Here is a 21,896-nt window from a genome sequence, read left to right on the forward strand (position 1 = left end):
AATGGTATGAGTGGTGAACATACCCATCGGTCCGGGCCGCGTGTCTATCATGCGGAAGATGGAGATTATACACAGAGAATAGAAGATAAAGATGGGAGAATTACACATCTGTCACAGCAATGCGAAAGAGAAGCAAACACACTTGCAAGAAGACAACTAAAACGACATCAGGAGCAGAGATTAAGGTGATGAATGAGTGTTTGATCAGAAATTCAGTCACATAATATTGATTGAGAAAAAAAAATGCCAAATCTACTGTCACTCTTTGTTTGTAGGAAAATATGTACATGCTAAATGATGCTGTTTTCCTTCAAGCCGTGGTGTTAATCAAATGGGCTAAAAGTGAATGCAGCACTTGAGAAAAAGCTGCAGTAATTCCAGGGCATCCCCTTTATCCTCATTAATATTCATAGGGGCCCAGACCTCTCCGCAGTCGGGGTCCTCAGGCCACTGTAATGGGCCTTTTTTGCCCATTAATCTCTTTATAGTGACTGAACAAGTTAAGAGTGTTCAACCAAGCTGGCTGCATTCATTACAATAAACTGTTAAGCAACAAACTCTTTTGAATGGACATACAGTGCATGACTCAGGGATGTGGAGTTGAGGTATGGATTGTCAGAGTGTTTCTTATCCGTGTGTGTGATCACCATCACTCACCCCTTCACTGTTCTGTCCGCTCTTAGCCAGCATCTCCTGCAGGGCCCGTACTGACAGAGACTGTTCCAGCACGAAGGTGCAGATGCACAGGTCTGGAGGAACATACTGCAACAAAAGACAAGTTGGTTAAAAGTTAGCACAGTTTTTATTTACCTTACATACAGTGTTAACACATGAGTTCTCATTGTAGTAGTTGGTTTGTGGTAATAGTTTCAAGCTGCAGGAGTCAGATTTTTTTTAACACCATCTCTGCTCATTTAGATGAATGAAAAATTCATTTGGGTGTGAGAACTGTGCAGTTTATCCATGTTTTTCATGGGGTGATGAAATCTTTGAAACTGTTTTCTTGAGCTGCCTTATAAATCCACCAAGATGCAAAATTGTCCAATGCTGCTTTAAATCTGCAAAAACATCCACATCCAGGAGTAATAGAGCAACATGGCATCATTCATGAAAAGACATATTTGTGTCTACCTGGCATATGAAAGTCATGCATTCACATTCCTTTTCGCTCTTTTTTTGGCCTCCACTTACTCCTGAAAGAAATATCTTGGGAATCACTGACTAGACCTTGTATATGGTGTTTCTGTGACAAGAGTGTAGAGCAAAGGAACCACCATGGCAGTACAGTATGTACTGTACAGCATGTCCTCAAAGTGTGGGCCCAAAAAGTTGACTACTACTATAAAAGTTGCTGCCTCAGAAAGCACCCTACTTACTGTATAGTGGCCCAGCGTGCTTCTTTTATAACCAAAGCCGCATTAACATAATGATTACGACAGCCACCTGTCCTGCCTCCCATCAATCTTCATTTTGACTTAGCATGTAAAGAAGTTTTTGCTGCTCAGGCAAAACATCCGCACATAGGCAGAAAAATGAGAAGTGCTCCCTGAATCCGCCGGGATTTTCTGATTAGATGTCCACTCATAATATCTGTGCTGACTGCTGCATTTCTACCGCACTTGAACCAAGTTCGTCTTAATCAAGTGGGCGATATTCATTAAAAGGTACTTTAGAAACAGATTAAGTGCTCTCAGGTCAGTCTGCACTCAGATAAGCCAGGTCTTGGACAGCACGCTGTTGAACAGACGAAGAAGATGCCAAATAGCGTCCCAAACCAGGACAGGAGAGTATAGGGCCGATTCACTGACAGAATGAGGGAAGCAGGGACAGAGATATCGTGGGGTATGGCTGCAAGATTAATTATATCAACCTAAACACCCGACCTGGCCTCCTTACTGAGTATCTCAGTTCCTCCCAAACTGGTTCATTCACACAGGTTAATCTAACCTCATTTTGCAAACTTCACACAGCCCAGTTTTAGTGTGTAGTAACAACAGATTTGCAGCCATAGCAATCTGATCGTTAAAATCTAAGTCATGTTGAAGTGTAAGCGCTCCAGGCGAGAGTGTGGAAATGCTTCGGTGAAAACAAACAGAGATGACTTGATTTATAGCAACACATGCAAATGTGTCGGGATCCAACAATAGTGTTTCCAGATTGTCTAACTGACCATCTTCAGGCTCCATATATGATATCCATGCATTTGCAATATCCATGATATGAATTTATTTTCATCCTAATTGTCTCATATGCGCTATTGTCATGCAGACATGCAGAGGAACACATGCAACACATGTACATGCAACACCTACACGTCCTCCCCCTATAATCTGTGCAATAATTCACATTTTCAGCATGCTCTTTGGGTCAGGGATGCCTCTACACGTCCCTACTCTTCCCTCTAGCAGTGTCACCGTAGAGAAATCAAATAAATGGTCTGGTGGGAAGAGACCCAGCCCTGCCCTCATCTCTCTGACTGTGACGGTGACTAACAGCGGACCTTTGCTCTCTGTGGGTGCAGGACTGTAACAGTTGGTGGGGAGGGGGCTGCCTGGAGAGAGCAATGCAGTTAAATGAAGGTCTAGAGGAGCTGGAAGGGGTGATGAGAGTCCAGCACTGTCAGGATGTCCTCTTACAAGGCGGAGCGGGGGAGGGAAGCTTTACAGCAGCTTGCCCCGATGTTTGGTTGATGAGCAATAGTGTAATGAGGGAAAGAGCGTAGTGAGATGGTGTGCAGGGATACATGACGTCTTTGTTTTTGTTTCCACAGAGAGGGTCAAAAAGGGTTAAAGCTGATCGCCCAGAGGAAGTGAACTCATAGTCAGCTGCAGCTGCTAAAACTGTTAAATGAAGCGACAAAGACGGGAGCCAAAACAGATGATTTGCAAATGACAATTAAGAGTAGATGACGAAATAAACAACAAAGATGCAGCATCACTTCCATTATAATATGTGGGCATCTACCCTCCAGTGGTCTTATTATTGAGTCGCTGACAGGCGAGAGCTGCAGGTCATATATCACAATCAACCAGCTTCTCACAGGCTGATTGATGTTGCTGTTTAAACTGTGCACACTCTAAATCAACCTCACCCCGTCCTGGTTCTGGGTCCCATTATCAGACTAGTTTACCAAGCAAAGGAGATGTCCTGGCCTGCTTCTAATCTCTGGGGGGGGGGTTCACCTCTCTGTCGTTGATCCCAAAGGTGGGTTGATGCCTTTTCAAAAAAAAAAAAAAAAAAAACCTGAAGCAATGAAGACAAAGTGCCAGATAGGGAGAACATCCATCACACCTGTCAGGTGTAATTACCATGCAATATGGGGTGAAAGCCTCACCTCCCTCTGTGCACAATAAGCCCCCTACATACACACACATACTCTGTGAGAGCAGTTGCTGGGGCTTGTTGAAAGAAGAGAAGATAATCGCCAGAAGTGAATGGATCTTTCATTTGTTTTTCTTTCAGCCTCGTTTCCCTGAAAAGTGTCTGTGTGTCTCACACATTCACACACTGTATACGCCTGGTGTCATAGCTTGAGCGAAATGAATCTCGGACAATACTAATGGATTTTGACTAAAAGACAATCAACGCGGGAAAAGCCAATTAGGCCTGCTGTCAAAAGACGCTGCTATGGGAACATTAAAGGGATAGTGCAGATTTTTTACATTGTATGGGGTCGCCGACTTCTCCATAGTCAGTGTATTGCATACAGTAGATGGAAGTTGGTAGGCCCCCAGTTTAGAGAAGCAGGCTGGAGTCCAACACAGCAGCAATGTACTACTGTGTACGGCGGCAGCAGCAAAATGTATCTTAACCACCTAAAAAGAGTCCGCCCTAAAAAAATCAATAACAGTTTAAGCTTACGCTATAATGAGAGTATTTTCAGCACTTTAACTTGCAGTCAGCCAGCCCGTTCTGATGGGAAAGCTGTTAATGGCTTCAGCTCCCCATCTTTGCTCTCATTAAAGTCACCAGACTCCAGTAAGAAAATCAGTGATTTTAGCTCAGTGAACACAGGGGCTGCTGGTCTACTGCTGCTTCGATCAGTTAGTTAGTGTGTGTTATTGTATGACTTTGGTGAACCTGAACTAACCCTTTTACACGCCACAGTCACAAAATCAAACAAACAAAATAACTGTCTGAGGTAGCTGTACATCAGCAGCTCCTGTGTTAAGCGATGTTAAATCACTGTTTTTTTTAAATGGAGTCTGGCTTTGAAAAGAGCGATATATCAGCTTCATTTTCCCATTGAAAAACACTGTCTGACATTAAGGAAAATCAGTAAAAATACTCCCAGTGAAAAGTTTACTTGAACAAACATTGATGTTTTTGGTTGGACTTTTTTTTTAGGTGGGTAAAATATGTTTTGTTGCTGGCCCTTTAGAAAAAAAAAATTGCTTAGCTTCTAGGGCTGCCCCTCGAAAGCTGGGGACTCGAATCATCAGTCAGAGACCCTCAGCTGACTGAGAGTGCATCAAGTCTAACAGTTGTTTTTTGGTGTGCAGTGTACTTCTGGGAACCCTTTAGTCCCCTAAATTTTGCAGCGAGTGCTCCTTACATTCATGCTACTCTTTGCAGCTGCGGGCATGCTGCAGCGACACAGAGGGAGTGACAGACCACAACATAAGGTGAAGTAGTGGTGAATTTATAGCTCACAGCAAGTTAATAGGATACAGTCTCTGATATCTGGTGTTGGCAAAAAATGTGCATTTGCAATCTGTTGTTGGCGCCATTAGCTTTTTTATTATATGACGTGAATGCCGCTGTCACACAGAACATCCTGCTTAGCCCCATCAAACTTTAAAACTTTGTATATAAAACAAATATTTGTATTGAAGAGCCAAATATGATTCAACTTAATTCGCATACGCATAATTCTGAGTTGGGTACAACCTTATTAGCTTCCATGTCAGACCTCAGTCTGCTTCTCCAAACTGGGGGCATGCCAAATGACGTCTGCTGTATGTTATATACTGTCTTTGGATAAGTAGTCCCTACAACCCCGCTAAAAAACTGTACTATCCCTTTAATGCCATGAACAGCAGAGCGACAGGGGCCAGAGAAAGGTGAGAGCATCTTTGAATTGTCATGATTCTTCCCAACAGCCAATAATCATTCAAATATTTCTCCCTGATGGCTTGATCACAAACATATTGCAGAACAAGGTTGAGGATCTACTTCATAATTTCCACATTTGTTACACAAAAATGCAATAAAGGTGGCAACCTGCTGATTACAAAGGCAAACAATTAAATTGAACCGTCTCAATTACAACTTTGCACTTAGTCGCAGCAAATGCGTCAGCAGCCACAGCTACTGCTCAGATGCAATAAAGCTGTAGGCAATTAGAGCCAACAACAGCACTGTTTATGAAACAATCCATCAGACACATCCAGGGGCGTAATTTCTGGGAATTATCATCTGACGGTGGGCCCACGGAGATGTCGCGTCATCCCTGAAACCCCCTTGGAAGAAAAGCTCATCAACAAGGCTGCGGTGGATGTGAATTGTTGTTCCAGCTTTGATAGCGTGCTGAGCTGAGCTGCCTATCTGTGCGTCTCCGCTTGGCTTCACTGAATCTTCGCTTGGACCTAAACGAGGATGAACTAAAAGGATGTTTGGTTTCCATGGTGCTCATGCCTGTGTGAATGCTTCCTTTCATCTGCTTCACTTTTCTGCGAACTGCTTCATGTAGCATTTGTTGATTATGTGCTGCATATGCGCGTGTGTGTGTGTGTGGTTGATTTATATAACTGCAGACAAAAACAAATGAAGTGGATGATTTTTGATCAAGGAGCTGAGCAGAGACTCCCCACACCAATAACATGCATCTCTGTGTTCTGCTGAATGTTTTTAAGATTAAAGAGAATCAAAGCGTGCAACGATGTGGTCTCTCTGTGCCTACCTTTGCCTCTGATGTGGGCTCCAGGTAACACAGCCGATTGCCCAGCCCCTCAGCAGCCAGGCAGAACTTGCGATTCTCCTTCTGGATGCAGGCCACACACTGGAGCACCACTTCATCATCCTGTCAAGACAAAACGGACTTCAGTTTGTGTGTCTGTGCACGTGAGTGTGTGCGTCATGTCCCGAGAGAGTCTGACTTCACCCACACACATGCCCAGTCTAGTGCATTGATCATGGGAGACTCTTTTGCCACTGAAAATGTTACACTGCCACCCATTCCTCACCACAGTGGAGGAGCAACAGAAGATGCAATTTCACTCTCACAATACAATAATTATCTTAGAACCACTGTGTAGTCCTTATCTTCCACATGGCTAATTTTCTGTACTGTTCAGACAAAAACTTAGACTTGTTGACTTGTCTACAAGTAAATAAATATTCAGACAAAAACAAGAATTGACCCCTTGAAACCTGAGCAAATTGGCTTAATCTAATTCGAAAACATGTTTTTTCTGCAATGACATGTCAAAATGTCTGCTGTGCAAAAGGTCTACAGGTCTAAAAACAAAAGTCAAAGTACATATGAAACTGATTTTCCCAATGATGGTTTTTGTCATTTGAGGCAGTTTGTATCACACTGATGTATGTTAATTAAATACTGATTCTATAATTTAATATCATAAATATTGCTGTTTGCTATTGGTTGCAAGGGGGAACGTGATATCGCGGACATCGCTACTGCACACACTGTGACTCCAAAGGGCATCCCAAGTGAAACACAGCAGCGGCCATATCCAAGATCCTTTAACTTTATTTTTGCACAGTGGGAAGAAGTGGAAATGTATTGTCCATCTTTATCTGGAGTCACTGATTTTTATATAAGGATCAATAAACTTAAATATTCAAGACGACAAAACAGTCAAGTGCACCACAAAGGGTTATTCATTCTAACTACTAACATATATTTTGCTTCCTCTACATGTTATCCCTTTTTCTCTGCCTCTGCCTGGCTAATTGGGAGCTTTTCCTGTCTAAATGTGGTGATCAAACAGAGAGTAACCATGGCTGATCCCTTTGAGTCAACCCAATCTCCTTTAGGCTGTTTACTCTGTTTATATGGTACAAATGAGGCAATTGATTGGAGCGTTACACGTTTAAAAAGAAAATAACGGTGGTAAATTAATTAATTTATGTATGTAAAAGGGAGGCTTTGATGTTGCATTAGTAATTATGCGTGAAATTTTGCGTGCATATATTGGAGCATGTAGGCCTATATGTGTGATACTCAGAGGTGGACAAAGTATTTCCATCCACGACTTAAATACAAGTACTAATTCCACATGGTGAAAATTCTTTGTTAAAAGTATAAGTCCTGCATTGAAAATGTTACTTAGATAAAAGTAAGTATAATCAGGAAATTACACTTTAAGTATTAAAAGTAAAAAAAAAGTATACCCAATGCAGAAAAATCTTTAAAAACAAACACACCAAAACCTTTAAAATATTGGGAGAAAAAAGAAAAAAACTATTTTTAAATACCCAAAAAACTCAAAATTATTAGAAAAAAAAGACACACCCCAAAACTCAGATATAAAAAGAAAACATAGAAACCCCTAAATATTTTTAAAAAATTAAAAAATTATTAAAATGAGAAAAAACATCCCAAAAAACAACCATTATCCAGAAAATTAATTATATCAACAAAAGTATGCAATGGTATGAAAAGAAAATACTCAAGTAAAGGTCAAGCACCTCAGATGTGTACTAAAGAACGGTACATGAGTAAATGTACTTCGTGACATTCCACCACTGGTTGTACTTCTGGATATATTATCTAAGAAATGTCTTAATGAAAATGTGAGCACAGTAAACTTAAATACAGAATCACATGAATCTAAATACAACCCTCAGAGAGTAAAAATCAATATTTTCTATTAATTAGGCTGTCGCATGCTGATATTTGCGTTAGAGAATTGCCGTATGCGACTACTGGACTGCCCTCTTAAAAAAAATATTAGCATCAGCACAAACAGCCATAGGCATAGGGATAATGAGGGACACAGTAAAAGTCACCATCTTATCAATGATTAACAACATAATCCATAGCTTTTCAACGCTCTTTATGTTAAAGAAAGGCATAAGCAGGAACTCTACTTACATAAACAATTAAATCTTTAGTGTGAATGAGCCATGTGGGTATTGAGCCTGTTCTGTGGTGTATCAATTGTAGCAATTCAGCAAAGGCAGGTGTAGTAAAGAGCAATTCTCCCAATACGCATTCTTCCGGGAAACAACATCTGAAAACAAACATCTGATGCTGCTGTTGTGTAAATGGCTTGATTATGTTTATAGTGTTGGCCCTGTAAACGCTAAATTAGACATAGTTACTCTTTGCAATAGCAAGTGGAATCTGCTGATATGGGCCACTGTGGGATGGGGAGCTTCAGCACAATGCATTCAGCTGCATTATTTAATGTAAGGGGGGGACTGTGCTGAGAGCAGGGTGCAGCAGTAGTAGTAGTAACAGTAAAGCACTCCATTATAGTGTAGCATGATGCATGAGCGAGAGAGAAACAAAGATGACTTGCATGAGTGTGTCGCTGAGTGCATGTGTGCGTACAGCTTTGTTTTTAACATTTGTGAGTTTAGAAGCACTGCATGAAAATCAATATGACAAGCCTCAGGCCTCTCATAATGCACGCATGACATTTTTTCTTTTCCAGTTGATGCTCACGTGTGCCTCAGATGGGATCCACAGAGAGATTCTAATTCAAAGCACATTGTGCGCCTTTGTCTATGAAGGAAAAGATCTGTGTCCTTCATGATAACACCAGTTATTTGTGATGTGATAAAAAAAGTCTGCCTTGCGATATCAGTGAGTAGCGTGCTGATGTTTTTTCATCGTGACCGCCTACAGCAGCAAAGAGCATCACTGAAAGATGAGGTGACGTTGGAGAAGGTCGTATTTTTTTGAGTTTGTTTCCCCTGAGAACAGTGTTTCCTATCACTGCCCCAGACTGTTCCGTTTTAGATTATGTTATGGTTAGTCATTGCAGGGATGGCTGGCTGGGGTTGTGACATGCTTATGCGTCATTGGGCTTAATCTTAGATTCTTCTATTGGCTATTGGTCTGATGAAAATTTAGACTCTGGACAGTATTTCAGAGGTTCTGGTGTAGCTGGCAGATATCCATATAACAGATACCCAGTCGCAGACTTCCTCTTCCATGTGCCGTTCATTGTTTACAAAAACCAAGAACCCACTGACTATCAGTCAACAATTTAGCCTCGTTACTTTCTATTTACAGATATCTGCAAATACATGAGGACGAATTTTTGAAGAAAGACGATTAAAAGCTAAATCATCTTTAGATGACACCCAATGGGTTGAATGCATTTTAGTTTAGCTGTATGCAACTAAAGCACACTCAAACGGGATTGGTCAACACTTCTTGGTTGGGTTGAGCCAAATACTTGGACAAAAAGAGTATCCAGTGCAGATAACATACTCTGTACCAATACAAGATCATTCGAGTTAAATGTGTCAATGAAAGTTCTCGTAAATGTGGGTAAATGTGTTCAATTTCTTGTTCTTGTTATCAAAAAATGATCTGGAACTTAATCTTGAGATTGTTCTGTAAATAGTTTTGTAATATATAATAAATACAACAATGTGGAATTAAGTCCCACCCATTTCTAGTATAAACCCCATCAATTCCAAGCACAGATGTACAGATAATGTAGTTGGTTAAATAGATACAAGTGATGGTATACACACTCATCCCGATCACTTGGACCACCAGATCACTTTCAATACCAAAATCTCAGCCTGTTGCCTACCGATTCTGCATACATAATGTGTTTCTAGAGATTATATCGGAGTTATTGTGATCAATTCTACTATCCTACTAAAAAATGAAGAAAACTCCCTCCCTCCATCTGTCTGTGTGTTTCATTCATCGCTGCCCGTGCCTGTTTTGTACAAATATACTTCATAAATAACGCTGACTTGCTCCGTCTTCTGCCCGTGGAGTGAATGAGTGAAAACACGCACAGCGCCACTAGTCATTTTTAACTGGTAAATAGCGTTCTATCATTTCACACAACTTTGAAGTTGTATGGATGACTGCGAACTAAAATATGGTGTCATATTGTCTATCTGAGTATTTTATATTTTATCTTATATCCTCACATGAACAACTCTAGAATAGTCTTGGTGATGTTAACCATCTCTTCCATTATTTCCATATAACGTGACGGTGGCATTGGGGATAAGGTTGGGTTCAGATAAGGGGAAACACCATTTGATGGGGAAACAGATTTAGACACTATTCTGGCTCTGATGTGAAGAATTTCTTTTAAAAGAAACATAAGTTCATACAAAACAACAAACAAGTATTTTCAGTATTCATATTTTCATGAATATCACTTTCAAAAAATAGTGCGCAATTACATAATCATAACGTTTGGCAACGTCGCCATCAGACCGTCATTATATAATATAAAGTAAGGGATACTTTTGTACCGTAGGAGGCTAATATGATTAAGATAATACTGACTGCTGGAATTGACTGTGCCATTCATGGGACTGTTGACTTTGATAATGCTAACAGTCTTGGATCAATATGAAAATGTTCTTCAGCTCGGATGCAGATTGAAATGAATAGCTCTGTACGGTAAATCAACACTTGGCTGGGATGGAACATGCAATCAGTCTCCTTGTTGAGGGAGCGAGTATGGGGTTGATTTGGGCAATATAAGGACAGCATCGATCTACACACTGCATTCCTGCCTGTCTGGGTGCCAAGATGCTCGCGCACACACGCACACACACACACACACACACACACAAGCATCTCTTTGATCAGAGAGGCTATCTCCCATGTCTCTGGCTATGTCTGGCCCTCAACTGGCCCTTTTCCCCCGTGTAACCCCCGCACTGGAGCACAATTATGTTTCTGACGTTGTCTTTCTCTCTCTTTCTCTTCCTCTCTCCGTCTTATTCATTCAACCCCCCTCTGCAGCTGGCTGCTACAGAGGAGTAGGGGGCACTCACTGCTATCAATCATTCATAAAGTGAAGCACTAAGCGATGGCAGTCAGAACAGAAGGAGAAGGAGATGCTCTCCTCAGTTTGGAGATGGGTCAGTTTACAAAACCTGGAGAAAACATCAGACTTTAGGGGATTGTGCTCGTTTTGGCCGACTGTAAAGATCTCTATTGTAACAGTGAGAAAGGTCACATAGAATCAGAGTGCTGTAAAGTGAGCCAAAGAGAAACTGGGACTTCCTGGTTCTGTCAAAGGTAGAGAAACCTAATTCAAATCTTTCATAATATGCAAATGACTTAAAGTAGAAGCTTTCTCAACTCTTTGTTGTGTGGTTCACTTCTTTGTCTTGACAGAAACAAGGCAAAGAGTACTGAAACACAAGAGGCTCTGTAGGGGTTGTAATTACCTCATAATAAGAATTGTTGTGCTTTTTTTAACCTAAAAAAAGCCATTTGTATCTACATATGAAGCGGGCCCTCTTCCACGAAGTCCGCCATGTTGTTTCTATAGTAGCCCAGAATGGACAAATCCAACAATAGCTCTAGATAGGGCCATTTGTGTATTTGTGTTATCATGTTGGCTACGATAGTTCTCCTACATACTTTGCACACTGGAGAAGTTTCAGTTCTACAACCGCACAACTAGACGCCACTGAATCCTACACACTTGACTTTTAAGCTAACGTTACCATGCTAACACGTTGATGTTTGTCATGTATAATATTTACCTTGTACACCATCTTAGCATGTTAGCATGCTAATATTTGCTACATAACTCTAAACACAAAGCACAGCTGCAGCTGATGGGAATGCATTAGTTTGCGGTCATAAGTTTTACATAAGATTGGCACTAGAGGAAAATTAAGAGGGTCACCAAAATAATTACATTTTATCCTGTAGAGACCATGAATTTGAGTAGCACATCTCATGGCAATCTACAAATAAGTTGCTGAGATATTTCACTGAAAACCAAACCTGCTGGTGGCGTTCAGAGCGAATCACCAGACTCATTAGAATTCATCCCAGGGACATCCAGTGGTTTCAGACTGACTAAAAAATCCTCAGTAAGACTGAATTAAATTGGAGAAGCTAGTGATACGGCCAGCATCACACGTGACGTCAGGGCATCAGCTCTCTGTAGATTAAAGAAAACAATAATTCATTCAGCTGTCCTTTAATAATGTAAGAAGTGAGATGAGTCTCCAAGGGCACCTTGAGATTGAATTTCACTCTATCATAATACTCCCCTTCTCATACAGTACTCCCTCAGTCTTATTCCTTTGTTCTGTGTAAATCCATGCATTTGTCATCTCCACCGTGTATACATGTGGGTATATGTGTGTGAGTGTGTGCATGCACACAACAACAAAAGCGTAAAACTCCTGTGAGTTGTGTAACGCTGGAGAATATCAATGAGCAGGCTGTGATGACAACTCAGCTTATTTTCTCAGTTTCATCCAATCATGCGCTCCTGGTGAAATTTCTGCATAGTGACAGGTAGGCATGCCAAAGGTCTCAGTGGTGAGCCAACCAGCCAATGAATTTAGGCTGAGACGAGAGACACTTTCTCTTGTAAACCACTAAAGTCCTGAAGGTGTAAACCTGCCAGTGCTGCCCTACAGGCCTGACCTTGCAGAGCTGCTGGTATGGACTTATCCACTGACAATACTGTCTCTAAATAAATTATCATTATTGATGACAGTAAGGAGTGATTACAGAGTTTAGAGGTATGTAATGGGTTGTTATTGCTTGTGAAAAAATTATCCTGGCATTAGGCTCTTATAAATGTGCAATTATTTAAGAGTATGTCTTTTCTTTCCTTCCCAGCTCGGTTTTCTGTATGCACATAAAGTTTTTGATACAGACAACAAAGATGAGAAGTCCAGGGTTTGTGGAGTGTACTTATTCTGGTGAAGGCTTCCTCTTAAGTGCTGGAATAAGTAGAAGCGGTCTGAACCAAAACGCTCTCAGGAGGAGTCCGGAGTATCTAAGCCTTTTGGTTTGAAGAGATGTCGAAAGCATTTTCAGCAGGTAGTGCAGTGCAGTGCATGGCATCACGCTCATGGAGAAAGACTCTCACCACCTTATCGTGCACTGCGCAGGGCTGCAGTGCTTTGGCAATGTATTCTCAAGTACATCCTGTAGGCGCTACAATAACTACTGTAAAGCCGGAGTCACAAAATATCTTACAGACACAAACAAGCAGGAGCAACAGAGGAAAAGAGCGAAGTACCTCTCTGCAGAAAAACAAGAGTCTTCCTGTTTTTGAGCTCTATGAGTTTGGGTGTGATGCCAACTGAATTGCTCTGCTATTTCATGTGTTGCTCTAATGCCTCCCATAAGGCTTTTATTACCACTACTTGCACTATGTTGCACCCAGCACTCTATACTCATGACATTAACATCCTTTATCTGCTTTCATGTGAGATATTTGACCTCAAGTTTAAAGCATCAATGCTGCAGAGAAAATAAACAATGCATAATAAGGACTTTGGGTGTACAGTGTTAGAACTCCCACAGGACAGAAGCAACATGACAAGAAGTGTCATCATTAATGTGCCTCCTGTTTGAATTCATGAAACAGATTTTGGCTTCTAATATGCCTTGACACCCGGCAGTGCCACAAGAAATTCATCCATGTCAACAACGTGTTCTGTCACATCCATAAAATGTGTTAAATAAAGCTTGCACATAAAGCTAAATAATTACTGTCTCCCGGTTGTATGCCTCTGTGCACCTACAGTTTACATCCATGTCTGCGAAATCATGGATGCTTCACATACATCTTCCCCCTCTCAGACACACAGCAGATCTATACAATCAGCACAGTTTCAGCATGTAACTAATCCAACATCAATGACGCCAATTCAAATGTCTCCCCTTCTGTTTCTGAGATATGCCATTGAACAATGGTCAGAAAAGTGTTTTTGCAGAACAATTTGATGTTACAGTGAAGTTGACCTTTAGCCTTTTAGATACAAAATCACTTCATCATGATATCCTATTGACATTTGTGTGAAATTTTGTCATTATAAGTGTATGAATTCTTGAGTTACGGCCAAAAGCATGTTTTGTGAGGTCACAGTGACTTCAACCTTTAACTTTAGACAACCAAATCCAAATCATTTTGTGCCAAATTTGAGGGAACTCCCTCAAGGCCTTCTTGAGATATCGCATTGGCCAGAATGAGACAGACGTAGGATCACAGTGACTTTAGCCTTCAACCACCAATTCTAATCTGTTCACTGCAAAGTCTCAGTGGACATTTGTGTCAAATTTGAAGAAATTCCCTCAAGGTGTTTCTGAAATATCACGATCACAGGAATGAGACAGAAGATGTCACAGTGACCTTGACCTATCACTACAAAATCCTAATCAGTTCGTCGTTGGGTACGAGTAAACGTTTGTGCCAAATATTAGGAAACTCTATGACCACTACAGTCCATCGATAGTCCAAGAGGACCTTTTTGCCAAATTCAAAGAAATTCCCTCAAGGCATTCTTGAGATGGTGGTAAAACCTGAAAACAAAATGCCTCTGGCTGCAACTGTGGCCAGCACAGAGGCATAAAAACAGCATCAGCCCAAACTACCAATCGTCTGCAAGCCTGAGTCTCTCAAAAAAGCATTGAGACAAGAGGGTTTGTAAATATAAGGAGTTCATAAAGAAAAGGCAATTACACCTCCTGTTAAGAAGAAATTGCCATTGCTAAGTACGCCCCATCAAAGTAAAGGCTTGTGGTGATAAAATCCAGACTCCACTCCACTCCTGCAGCTGTAGCAGCTCTCCACTCCCCGCCTCGCTCTTTGAGGTCAGATTTGTTCTGTCTTTCTTGGCTTGATCCCATGCCAAAAAATCAACAGCAAACTGATCCGAAAGTGGCACCGAGCGGCCCTCTGGGAGGAGGTTGAAGGGTATGGCAGCGCAGGTGAGAGCCGAGGAGAGGAGGGGAGAGGAAAGAGGGAAAGGAGCACGGAGAGTGATGGAAAAGATCCTGCAAGCAAATCCAATGCACCACACACACACAGCAGACCACAGCACTTGCCTCCACTTGCCTTTGTCCCCATGTGACACCGCTCTACAGTGTACTGGCTAATAAGTCTCCATCATCACCAGGGGCCTGCTGCCAGTCAACACTGTACAGAGGCTGGCTCACATGCAGAGACTTTGTTCTGGACAGATTGATACAGCTGGTCGGGCACTGCAGAACAAAATGCAGCTGGGCAGTGGTTGCACCCCCTACAAGCTTTCACTCCTGCCTTGTCTTTCTCCTCTCACACCTACTCACACAGAGGACGTACAGAAAAAGACCAGGTGTTTCCTGGGCTATTAGAAAGCAGTAACAGGAGAGGAGAGGACTGCAGTCTATAATGACGCACTATTAAAACACAGGAGAATTATTGACCTAACCATCTGTTAATGCATCCTGGTCATGTTAGGTGTAGATTAAACATGTTAAACATGATGTAACATTGTGTAGAGTACATTTTTATTCCCTTTAAGACTGGCATCAACTACCTCTGAATCATCAAAATGCAAAAGGAGTTAGCAGGTCAAACTGTATTTGTCACTCATGCTTAAATCAACGTGGCTTAATTTTGTTATCAGCTCCAGTAATCAGATTAAAAATATCTGCATAAGTAATTAAATACAGTAAGTGTGAGGTGCATACTATATCTCTTTCTTGCCATCTTTTCCTACAGTATAACAATCATAGAGTGTAGGATGAAAGATGATGTTAGAACCGACTCCTGCAGTACACACTATGCTGCCTGCATTCATAAAGGACTTGCACTTGAAATTAAAATATCACTTTGGCCCTCTAAACCAAATTTTTGGTGGTTATGCTACTGCTTTTAATGGTACAGTGTCTTCCTGTTTACACAGGATCATTTTTGATTGCAAGGTGCTGCAGATGACAACCAGCTGAAACTTTTCCTGGTTGGAATTGCTTCAGTGTGCAATGCAAAGGGGATTTTTACCAGGAGCCAAATTATCCACAGAGGTCTCTTCATCTCTAAAACAAACAGAGCAGATGATTAAAACCAGTTAAAAAAAAACAAAAAACTGAATGAGGCTGTTTCACGTTACACATCAGTGTTTCGCCTTTGCTGTTCTGCACGTCACAGACAATTTGCTAACCCAACACCTGCTAATGTGTGCTCACTTTATTTCTGATCCTGATGTTCAATTAGCAGAGTTATCTGCAGAGGTCTCTTCCACTCCAAAACGAACGGAGCCAGTGACTAAAACCAGGAAAAACCCAGAGTACAGCAGTTTCAAAATCTGGGTTTTTCTCATGATCTCGCCACAGAGGGGCTGCAGTGGCTGACTTGAAACATGAATGGCCTTAGTAAGAAAAAAAAATCCACAAAAAGGGGCCGAATCCATGTCTACTCTTTCTCCCTAATTAAGAAATTCTAGATCTGCACCAGCCAATGTTGTGGGAACATTCCCTGCTAGCTGGGTTAAGTATTTACAAGCTAAGACGTTTCTTAAATTTTAATGGTGCAACATGATTTCAAGAACCACTTGTTTGAAAAGTTACTAAGAACTTAGGAAGGACGTTACAAACTTAGAAATGGATTTATCAATAGCTGGTCCCTCATGCTGTTAATGAGGGACCATTTGTTAATGTCATTTGTTAATGAGGTTCAAATCACGCTTGCTTTATTTGCACCAACACTTGAACTCGACAGTAATTGTAGCAGGATATTTCCTTTTTTCCATATAATGGTCGTCCAGTATCAGATGAAGCATTGTAGACAAGAATGGTTTGTTCTAGAATATTCTGGTGGAGTTTACACCTGCTTTATGCTGGCTTACTGTTGGATTGATTCATAGACTTGTAGCTTAATGCTCTCTCACACTGTGGTGTGACACCAGCAGAGACAGAAAGAGCAGGAGAAAAAAAAAGAAATCTTGGACTAGAGGAGCGAAGCTTTGTTCTCATGACTCATGACGCCGTGTAAATGGGAGCGCTAATGCTCATCTTGAGGCACACAGCTGAACACACTGCCCCCAGAGCGCAGACAGAGAGAGCGATAGAGACAGAGGAAAAAAAGGCAAACAGAGCCATAGAGAGCGAAAAGGAACTCACGCACACAAACATACACATCATTAAAACCCACAGGCCAGAGTAACAACATAAATTAATCTCGACATGCGCTAAAATTTCAGCCTCCTTTAAAGGCTCTGCTAAGGGTGCTGAGGATGACAGCTTTACAGCTTGTTATTGAACGGAGTCAGCGGCCGCTCGCTGGCACAAAATGCACGCAGCTGCATTGTGGACTGCACTAGTATGGATACAGCTGCAAGAATCATTAAACACATTTCCCCTTTGTACGCAGTGTGCTCTACCTGTAGATCCAAACTCAGAATCTGCAAATATCGGGTCATGAAAGTTTGTTTAAGCAGTACTATGCAAAAGTCTTATGCCACCTTAAACTTTGTTATTTTAGCAAGGTTATAATGATCACACATATTTATTTCTCAGTAGTCTCTTTACTAAGATACAACAAGAACTAGGGATGTAACAATACATCCATTGTGTCAATGCATCTACTGATATTCCTGCAATCATACTGAGTTGATGGGAAAACAGCAAGTCGTCTTTCTAGTCTGACTTGTATCTATCTAAAATCATTTTTAGGGCATAAATCAATTGTACTGATACTGAGAATTTGCGCCTTGTATTTAGAATGTCAAACATTGTTATGTGGATGTTTTTTTTACATTTATAATGGTAAGTAATTGTAACCGTTACTCCGGTTCATTCTCTCAGTCGCTGAAGTTCTGGGCTTTCGTATTGCATCAGCAACCAGCAGTGTTGCTTCAGATAATGGCAGACTATGGCAGGGAAATACCAGGTCAGCTGAGGGATTTTTTGTCCACATTTGCATACTGAATAAAGGCCTTGCACTGAATGTTTGTGAAGATCAATGTATCATGCTTTTCAAGTGTTTTACCTCCACTACCACTGCATAGTAACAGGCATTTTCTTTTCCTCCATTTTTGGTTTGCTTGTCACTGTGACCGATTTCTATTCATTGAATCGTATCATATTGTATCGCTCTACGTGAGCACATATCGTTCTTGTATCGTATCGCCAACCATGTATCGTAACACACATCGTATCATTGTTAAAATGTATCGTTACACGCCCAATAAGAACACACAGGGAATATGAATACAGTATTGAAAACACAGATATTTCAGAATAAAACAACTCCAGGCTAAAGTTTTAAGTATTTAGTGTGACCTCCATTTCCACTTAGTTTGTGTTGACCTCTTTTTTGCAGACAATATGAGATTTACATACTAATCTTCTGGTGTATTTACACCAGGTTGCATTCAAGACATGTCCAAAGCTCAATATTGATTATTTAAGCTACCTTTTGTTACGGTTGTATGATTCCATGTTTCACACAAAATATTGACTTCAGTCTGAACAATTTTGTTCTGACATTTTTGGTGTTTTAATTCATTGTCCATGTTCTCTGTACTCTTTGTTTATATTTTAATAAACTGACTTAAAATAACTATCTCTCTCTCTATATATAGACTTTTATATACAGTATAGGGTCTAAGACTTTTGCACAGTACTGTGCATCTCATTTGCACAGCCATAAAGACTTTACACACCCAAATCAGCTAAAGCTCCTGAAGCAGTCCTATCTCTCTCCACAGATTTAAGCAGCCTGAAAAATAGCTAAACTACTATTTTATCTCTCAATTCCAGCTTGGTTTAAGGTAAATAATTGGCTGAAAAGTCTATTGCCGCACACCTAACTTTCTAGGAATAAATAAACGAGAAAATACCAACAAAGGCCCTGCAAAATAATCTAATCTGTGTCGGTTCAATAGTCCCATCCATATTTGATCCACTCAGGTCGTTTGTGTGTAACAGTCATTTGGCGCATATTACACTTCAGACCTGGACTGCCTAATCACTGTAGGCAATCTAATTACACAATCACCATACACTCACACTATACAGCTGTGAACAGCAGCAACCATATGGACAGAGGCAATCCATCTCGGAGATTGGACGAGTATGGCGATCACTGTGAGCCAAATAGCTCCGGGTGAAAAATGGCTACATCTTAAATGGCACGGATGGTTTGTAGCTGCTGTTGGCGTCGCGATGTTCAGTATATCAGAGGGAAGAGACATTACGTAAAAGTTACAGTATTTGTGCATTAAAAATGAGGGCTGCTACAGGTCATGTGAGGAGAAAGTTTATAAAACAAGCGTTCGTAAGTGAGCCCCGCAGGCAGATCAAACCCCTCCCAGGTCTAGAGGCATTAAGCCTGTCTGCATGCTTCAGTACCGAAGGAGCAGAGGGGGGGGCTCTAAAGTGTTTCATTGCACCTTGCAGCAGTGCTTTTCCTCCCTGGCGGTGGTTTTAATGTGAAAGGCTAAGTAAGCATTTTCATCACTTCCTAGCTTTAGGCTTCCACTGTCCATACTACTGAACAAAAACTTGTCGATGAAACATCTCTGTAATGTTTTTACGTGCTTTGACATGAGGCAGTGACTATGGAAGAAGATTGGGCTTCTATTGCATATTTACTCTGACTGCATGATGGCGTCGGGGATGCTCAGGGGCAATATGTGACGGTGCTACAGCTGGGACTTGCACCAGGGAAACAAAAGGAACAAACTACCTCCCTCTCCCTTTTGCTTCCTCTCCACAAAGTAGCCGCAGTTACCGGGGGAATTGAGACTTTTTGTGGCACAACACAGAGAAGGGAAAATAGGCTGCTTCTACTTTCTGACAAGCAACGTGTTGTATTTTTAGAGGAAGAGCCTTCCTGGAGGTCCGAAGGGAGAGCAGCACTAACAGGTGCATTTGTAACCATCCCGCGTCCAGGGGAAGAGAAACCTGACTCACAATTTCAACTGCGTGACGCTAGAGAGAGGCTGAAGTGGTGTGGAGATGGAAATTACATTTTACTTTCGGGTCAAGAGAGTGGAAGCACTGTATATGTGACCTAGAATATCAAAGAGAGCAGTGATTGCAGGTGTTTTAGCAATGCCACAGCCTGCGCTCAGTCCACAAGGAAAGGATGTCATGTCGTTTGCTGTATATCAAACTACAGTAGTTCAGTATATACCTGTCAGTCTTTTAAAGAAATAGTTTGACATTTTAGGGAAAAGGCTTATTGGCTTTTTTGCTAAGAGTCTACTAAGACTTAAGTTGGAGCCAAGAGACAGTTAGATTAGTTTAGCATGTATGACTATATAACTCCAGACGCTGTAGATGTTCTGTATTCCTGCAACCTCTTCTTTTTCTTTATGCTCCTACGTTGCCATTTTTTAAATCCAGCTTTGCTGTCAGGCTTATCGTGGCAACATTTGAATAGCTGAACATAAGATGACAAATAGGCAGAGGTTTGACAGTTTAGGAGAGTATCTTTCTGTCTCATACAAATCACCCTGTCTTAATAATCTAACCTGGAATCATTCTCTCCAATACATTTGCACTGAACTGAGTCTCAAAAATGGGAGACAAAGAAGTAAATAGATACAAAATTATAATTTCTTTTATAAATTTAAATTATATATCTTTAAAATCATCTTAATGTAAGAATGTTTATGTTTTCATTACCCTAAAATGAGCCTTTTATATTAATAGACACAGCAGGTCCTCTTCCATGTAGTCCTCAACCTCGTTTCTACAGTAGCCCAGAACAGACAAACCTCTGGCTCTGGATGGGAACATTCATGTTTCGTGTTTGCCAAATGTAGTTCTCCTACACGATTTGCACACGGGACAAGTTTTTCGTTCTGCAACCTAACCCCTTGATGCCACTAAATCCTACACACTAGACCTTTAAACAGACTTATCAAGTGCAAGCATGTTCACATTTAGGCCATGGCAATGGAGAGGTGATCCAATCAACATATAGATTATATTCAAAAGCTCTAAAGGGAAGATTGCCCTCAGCACTTCGCTGTTGCAAAGATAGATACAGTTTTCTATTCTAACTAGATTATCTGTTCACAGACAGCAGAAAAAAATGTTAGAAATTATGTTCTGCAGCGACCTGGACAGCGTGACAGTATTACACCTATTCCCTATAACAGTGATCGCAGTGTCAGCTTCTCAGGGATAAAAATATCCATTGTCCTTTAAGGCCTGACCCGACTAAAATTCTTCGGAGCACTCATCCACATGCTTGCACAGAGGAGAGCTGAGATTGAACTACAGCTGAGAGACTGCCGTGTCAAACTCTATTTGTTCGTGGACTAGTGACGATGCCCAGGTGAGGGGTTGTGGCGTCATAGCTAAAGCACAGCTGAGGCTCAGAGAAAAGGATCACACAGGAGAAGGCAGATAGAACGAGAGAGTGCTAAAATAGTCAGAGTCAGTGACAAATTTAGGGACATATCACCCTGAGCAACATGTCAGGGGAAAACGCAGCTGAAAAAACAGACATCTCCCCTGATCCGGGCTCAGAGTCAGAAGACAGCCTCTTGTAGGGTAATTTTTACTGCATCAAATATCAACCCGCAGCACTCTGATTTGTCATATACTTCAGGAAGAGGCCATTAAGAGCTTGGTGAGGTACTTTTGAAGTGTCAGCTCCTCAGCTATACTGCCACAGAAACACTTCTGTAAGCTGGGAGGGAGTGCTACCGGGGGCTGAGGAAAAAAACTGAGCAGTGCTGCAGCGAAACTCAACTCAGTGGGGGAATAAAAAAAATGCTACACTGTCTCTATGCTTTCCCTCACCTGCAGCGCTAAACTCAGATCTAAGCTTCAAAAAGCTGCTGCCATGCTAGCAGGATATACTCTCGAAAAGTGCAAACATGTTGGGCACTGATGAGGGCAACGTGGGTTGAATGTGTGTTGTTATGAGTATGCTCGCTCTTCGTGCATTTTGAACCCTGCACGCTGGCAAGGCAGGATAGTGCATTTCTTTATAACACACATCGTTGAC

At 41.3% G+C, this 21,896-nt stretch overlaps 1 protein-coding gene across 1 annotated transcript in view; it reads right to left on the reverse strand.

Moving 5' to 3' along the window:
* The window catches only part of LOC121953328 (ryanodine receptor 3-like), a 112,216-nt gene extending 106,208 nt beyond the window's left edge, over positions 1 to 6,008 (reverse strand). The window contains exons 1-3 of the mRNA XM_042500355.1: positions 5,903 to 6,008; positions 658 to 762; positions 24 to 44 (exon numbers count right to left, since the gene is read on the reverse strand). Of these exons, the coding sequence (XP_042356289.1) occupies positions 24 to 44; positions 658 to 690 (54 nt within the window). The 5' untranslated portion in view covers positions 691 to 762; positions 5,903 to 6,008. The remainder of the gene's footprint in view (positions 1 to 23; positions 45 to 657; positions 763 to 5,902) is intronic.
* Between the last annotated feature and the right edge of the window lie 15,888 nt (positions 6,009 to 21,896).

The sequence above is a fragment of the Plectropomus leopardus genome, chromosome 14 (genome assembly GCF_008729295.1).
Source record: "Plectropomus leopardus isolate mb chromosome 14, YSFRI_Pleo_2.0, whole genome shotgun sequence".
In the NCBI taxonomy this organism is placed as follows: domain Eukaryota; kingdom Metazoa; phylum Chordata; class Actinopteri; order Perciformes; family Serranidae; genus Plectropomus; species Plectropomus leopardus.